The sequence below is a fragment of the Simochromis diagramma genome, unplaced genomic scaffold (assembly GCF_900408965.1).
Source record: "Simochromis diagramma unplaced genomic scaffold, fSimDia1.1 OVJJ01000084.1, whole genome shotgun sequence".
NCBI classification, from domain to species: Eukaryota; Metazoa; Chordata; class Actinopteri; order Cichliformes; family Cichlidae; genus Simochromis; species Simochromis diagramma.
The window spans coordinates 468549-474731 of record NW_024386906.1 but is presented as its reverse complement, the minus strand read 5'-3'; the positions used below and the strand labels follow the sequence as shown (position 1 = coordinate 474731).

At 46.2% G+C, this 6183-nt stretch overlaps 1 protein-coding gene across 1 annotated transcript; it reads left to right on the top strand.

Annotated features, from left to right (window-relative positions):
- The first annotated feature begins 260 nt into the window (after window positions 1–260).
- Window positions 261–5344, top strand: fzd1 (frizzled class receptor 1). The gene has a single exon (XM_040034906.1). The coding sequence runs from the start codon at window positions 652–654 to the stop codon at window positions 2308–2310; it is 1659 nt and encodes a 552-aa protein (XP_039890840.1). The 5' UTR covers window positions 261–651; the 3' UTR covers window positions 2311–5344.
- Window positions 5345–6183: the final 839 nt, after the last annotated feature.

Below are 6183 nucleotides of genomic sequence, written 5' to 3'. Positions count from 1 at the left end.
TGCGTTTAATCTGCTCTCTAAATTATCATAACTTAACCATTTCATTTTGAATGACTTTATAGAGAAGGCAGCATATTCAAAAAAATGATAAAATGTAATAAATACAAAATCAGAACCAAAGGGGGATAAAGTCAAGATAATGAAATATTTCCCATCCAAATTAAAATAGTCTGCGTATTAGTTTTTAAGCTCACAAAGCTGCTCAAGCTACAGTTGTATTAAAGGCTTTTATTGTGAAAGTTTATCGCGGAAGTAATAATGACTGGAGGTGAGCTTGGCTGCAGTGGCATTAGAGTGAGGGATCGCAGAACAGGTTTGAACGGCAGACTGACGCTGTGTCGGGCACGCTGCAGAGCGGAGCTGTCCTTATCCTGGAGGATTAGAGTTCGGGCTTGGTTTTGGACTGGATTTCACCCGAGGAGGTCCGAGTTTGCGATTCACGAGTGTGGATGTTCTAACGCACTGCGCTGCTACCTCGGCGCGGCGACGAGAGGGAGGACGGACAGCCAGAATCCCGCGGCGACAAGCGGCGCTTACCTCTGCGAGAAACGCCAACAAAGAGCGTTCAGGGAAGTAGCCTGCTGCCTGCTGAGGTAACGCAAGTTAGTTAAGCAACACGCAGAAAGTACGGCAGCGTCTGCATTCCTCAACATGGCTTACAACAGACTTCTCCGCTCGGCTTTGCTTTTTCTGTTTTTTATCCTGTTCCTGAACCTGGGGATTTTTCGAGTCAACGGCCAATACGGCGGCAGTGACCGCGGATTGTCTATACCGGAGCACGGATTCTGTCAGCCCATTTCCATCCCCCTGTGCACGGACATCGCCTACAATGAGACTATCATGCCGAACCTGCTGGGCCACACCAACCAGGAGGACGCGGGGCTGGAGGTCCACCAGTTCTACCCGTTGGTGAAAGTGCAGTGCTCCCCGGATTTAAAGTTCTTCCTGTGCTCCATGTATGCCCCCGTGTGCACGGTGCTGGAGAAGGCGCTGCCCCCGTGCCGCTCTCTGTGTGAGCGCGCGCGGCAGGGCTGCGAGGCGCTCATGAACAAGTTCGGCTTCCAGTGGCCCGACAGCCTCGCGTGCGATAGCTTTCCGGTCCACGGCGCGGGGGAGCTGTGCGTCGGCCAGAACATGTCGGACCACACGGAGCCCCAGCCCGGGCCCTACTCCACCGAGCGGCCACCTACTGACCCGGGGAACGGCCAGTTCAGATGCCCGGCCTCGCTCAGGGTGCCTCCCTACCTGAACTACCGCTTCCTCGGGCAGGAGAACTGCGCCGCGCCGTGCGAGCCGAAGAGATCCCACGGGATGATGTACTTCAGCGAGGAGGAGCTCAAATTCGCCCGCATATGGATCGGCATATGGTCAGTGCTGTGTTGTGCTTCCACTTTATTCACCGTGCTCACCTACCTGGTGGACATGAAGCGCTTCAGCTACCCAGAGAGACCCATCGTCTTCCTTTCTGGCTGCTACACCATGGTTTCCATCGCCTACATTGCTGGATTTTTACTGGAGGACAAGGTGGTTTGCAATGACAAGTTTGACAACGACATAAAGACTGTGGTGCAGGGCACCAAAAAGGAGGGCTGCACCATCCTCTTCATGATGCTGTACTTCTTCAGCATGGCCAGCTCGATCTGGTGGGTCATCCTGGCTCTCACCTGGTTCCTGGCAGCAGGAATGAAGTGGGGCCACGAAGCCATCGAGGCCAACTCTCAGTATTTCCACCTGGCGGCCTGGGCCGTTCCTGCCATCAAAACCATCACCATCCTGGCAGTAGGTCAGGTGGATGGAGACGTGCTGAGTGGGGTTTGCTTTGTGGGCATCAACAGCGTGGACGCCCTGCGCGGCTTTGTTCTGGCGCCCCTCTTCGTATACCTGTTTATCGGCACCTCCTTCCTTTTGGCCGGATTCGTGTCCCTGTTTCGAATCCGGACCATCATGAAGCACGACGGCACCAAGACGGAGAAGCTGGAGAAACTGATGGTGCGGATAGGCATCTTCAGCGTGCTCTACACCGTGCCGGCCACCATCGTCATCGCCTGCTACTTTTACGAGCAGGCCTTCAGAGAGCAGTGGGAGAGGACGTGGATCAGCCAGACGTGCAAGACGTACGCTGTGCCGTGTCCGGCCCACAGCCACCCCAACATGAGCCCGGACTTCACCGTCTTCATGATCAAGTATCTCATGACGCTCATTGTTGGCATCACTTCTGGCTTCTGGATCTGGTCCGGAAAGACCCTTAACTCCTGGAGGAGGTTTTACACGAGACTGGCCAACAGTAAACAGGGCGAGACCACAGTGTAGTCGAACCTCACGCAGACTGCTTTGTGACAAACTGAATGATAATCCTTCTTTTTATTCATTTTCTTGGACTCACAGGAGACACTCGCTCTGTTTTTTTTAATGTACATATGCATTTGTGAGATTTTTGTAAGTATATATTTGTATTTAAAGATTTAAAAAAAGATTTTTTTGAAACACCTTTTTTCATACGTTGGACTTGATGGAATTTTACTTAATCATCACAAAGAGCCAGCCGATCATCAACAGTCCTGAGGTCTCATGACTTGTCTTACTGCAGACACCTTCTAGGAGTACTTCCCATGGTGTGTGTGTGTGTGTGTGTGTGTGTGTGTGTGTGTGTGTGTGTGTGTGTGTGTGTGATTGGTGAACTGCCTGTGAGCCCCAGGTCTATTCTAAGCAGAGTCTCGTGAAACCCAAGTGCTTCCTCGTGGCTCCCTCTCCCCCCGATTAACCAGCTGTAGTTTGTGTCTGTTGTACAGTGGAGCGAGCGGTGGCCCGGCTCTGGAGGGACGTGTCAGCATCCTGGGAACAAGAAGTGGTGTGCAAGGTTGTGAATGTGAGTCACTGTGGCAGATGGTTGTGGCCTGTAGCTCAGGCCCTTACATTCCTTTTCTAAATAAAGCGCAGGTAGTCATGCAAATGTAAAGGAACACACAAGTGGTTTTGCATGTATGTTACAATGCTGTCAGGCAAAACGCGAGATGAATTTCTCTCACGTTTTCCTGAAAACATGTTTCTTTTTAATGATCTGCCGTGATCACGATCTGCTTTTGTAATTCTGAACACTCTGACCTTCAGATTCCTGTTTGGTATTTTTGCGTGTAGTGCTGGGCGGCGTGACAGTGAGATTCAGTTTCAGGGTCGTCTCGGCGGGTCTTCATGTAGGGCTACAGCAGCTCGCTCTTCTGTCAGGAGTGTAAAACCCTAAACACACACACAAAGCAATCTATGTTGTCCTGTCGGTCCTTAAAGCAGAACAGCAAGTTTTACGTGAGATGTGTTTCCACTTTTTTATTTTTTCGTCCCTGTTTGTAACAAAATCAACATGTTGTGGGTCGTGAGCTTTAAGAAAGTCTGTTTGGACTTATTCTCCGAACTTTGTGGGGGGAAATGATTCAGCCATCAGGAAAAACACACTTACCTCAAGTCGCACATTATCCATGTCACTGTGTGTGGAGCAGCCCTGCCCACAGAGAAGAGACCAGGAAACACAGCAGATCCTCTCGTGGTCATCTTTGCTGTTTTTTGTTCTTTTCTTCATCCTCGCCCCGTCTCAGCTGCTCCTGACCGTACAGGCTGCACACAGCACCTCCACGCTGTTATGCTAACCTGCTAGCGTATCCCAGCATGCTGTTTGTCTGCGTGACATTCTGAATTACAAATTAGTAACAAATTTGTTCAGTTGACCAGACTTTTCTCAATGAAAAAAATCTGTCATGCATGACATTATGAACAGTGTAGCGCCCAGCACTATGTTCTGTTTTTCTGGCATGGTTGCTATGACGCAGACTGGCCCTTGTAATTTGATGCAACAGCAACACAACTTTGACCAAAGTGAACACAGACTCGGCCCTCACGCTGCACGAGCGCTGAAAGAAGCACAGTAACAATCTAACAACAGTTCTATGTAGATCTACAACATGCAGAAATGCTGGTGTGTTCCTTCACTGCACACGTTCAAAGCAGCAGTAATGTCTGTTTAATAAAGATCTATTTTGAGAAATGCAGTTTTTAAAGAGAAAATGAAATACTGCTGCAGAGCTGTGTGTGTGTGTGTGTGTGTGTGTGTGTGTGTGTGTGTGTGTGTGGAAGCACATTTTTAACTTTGACTATTTTCCGACATTTAGTATTGTGTCTAATCTTTGGACGCCTTTGAGCCTTTATAATTTGTTGCACAACACGTTGAAAATGATTCCTGTTTGTTTGGTTTTACATCAAAAATGTGTGATTGTGCTGGAATTTGTTATCAGGCAAGAACAAAAGATTCAAGTCAAAATTGAAAATTCCATTTTGAGAATTTGGAGATGAGATCCTTTAACTTTATGCAGTTAAAGGTATGAATTAGTGTTTCAAAGAGAATCTGCAGGTTAACAGAAATGAAAGTGATGACATAATTAAAAATAAGACGTTTAGATCTTTTAGGTCATAAGTAGCTTTTGAAACCGTTCAAGCTTGAATACTCGTCAGTAGTACGAGATCATTTTTAGTGGACGGTATAAAGTGAAACATGGGTTCAGTGTCGTGTTTCACAATAAAATAATAATAATTCTCCCCTTTATCAAAGTGTCTAAATGAGGAAACAAAATGAGTCTCCAGTACTACAAAGTACATTTAGATTTGAATCTACTTCTATGTTTGCAAAATTGCTCGTGGCAGTTCTGATTTACATACAGATTTTAACATTTTTATTATATTTGACAAAGTAAAGGACCGACAGATTGTTTGTCCAGAAGGTTAAAGGTGTCCAGACTCAAACGCGGTGCTGTAAATGTCTGCAGTCAGCGATGAGAGCGGCTGTTTGCAATGCACATATCATACATTTTTGGAAGAGTTTTTTCACGTTCTGTACCTGGGGCTTGAACATGTCAGAAACTGTTGAAAGGGGGCTCGGGTTCATCTGCAGAGTAACCTGATCCCCGTGAACATAGCTGCACTGTGGGACTGAAGAGCAGCCAGCAGCTTGCATGTCTTCCACCGCAGGAGAAAGGAAGCCTTGTGCTGAAATGCAGAGCGGCTGCTGTCGGTGCAGCTCGGCTCTCTCTCACTCACACACACACACACACACACACACACACACACACACACACACACACACTTCACGACTGTGTGTTCTTGTCAAACGCTCTTCCACACAGTGCTTCCGATTCATAATAATCCTTTTATTGTGTTGACGGCTCTACAATAGTCACTGCTTTGAAGTAATTTCCTTTGCATTTGCTATGAAGAGAACCTTTATATTTATAGAAAAAATCATATATACGCTACGTTGATTGCTTTATGAGAATAAAAACAATGTCATCATTTCAACTGTCAAGCGTTTGTAAAATGTCTGCTTTTTTTTTGAATTGGTAAAGAAACTACAGAATATTCATGTGCTGTATTTGCTTTGAGAGAGTAACGGCTTTAAAGTCTTTCTCTCTGCTTTAGAACAATATCTTCTGGGTATGATCTAGTTCGTATGCTAGGATGATCATTTGTGCTTACAAGGATAAGAAGTTCATCTCACAGTCCTTATTCGTCCAGCTCTAGTTCCAACATCCACAGAAAATGTATAAAAAGTCAAAAATGGCATGTTTTACATGCATTAGCAGCTACGGTGGGAAACTGTGATGTTTTGCTACATTATTGAAGCACGACAGCATTTTCTTTCTATATTTTAATCAATTTAAAGAAACATCAAATGAAAATAGCTACCTCAGTTTCACCATGTTATAGTGCCAAAGGCTGATGTAGTTTTAGTAATCACTAGCTAGGGTTAGAAATAATCTGAGCTAGCGCCTATTAGCAAGCTTTCCACAATCCATACGATATAAGTAATGTATGTTGCTTTCATTTTTCATGCACCAGATACACAAAGTTATTTTCTACCAGTGGACCACAGTTTGTCTTCATACTGAAGCTAACGGTACAGATGTTTTGCGAGTCGTATGAGTACATAAGACAGAAATGCTCAGTCCTGTTAGGTAGACTGGTGACCTGTTCAGGGTCTACCCCACCGCTCGCCCTATGACAGCTGGGATAGACATCAGCCCTCCCACACGCCTGGATTAGAAAAGCAGTTAAGAAGTTGGAATATCAAAATATGTATACCTGTGAGGGGGTTCAGAGTCGTTTTAATCCCTGGGAGACCTTAATGCCGCTGCACTAATGACT

What these genes read in the sequence shown, in the direction of transcription:
- fzd1 (XM_040034906.1), top strand. Translation starts at nt 652, where the DNA reads ATGGCTTACAACAGACTTCTCCGCTCGGCTTTGCTTTTTCTGTTTTTT.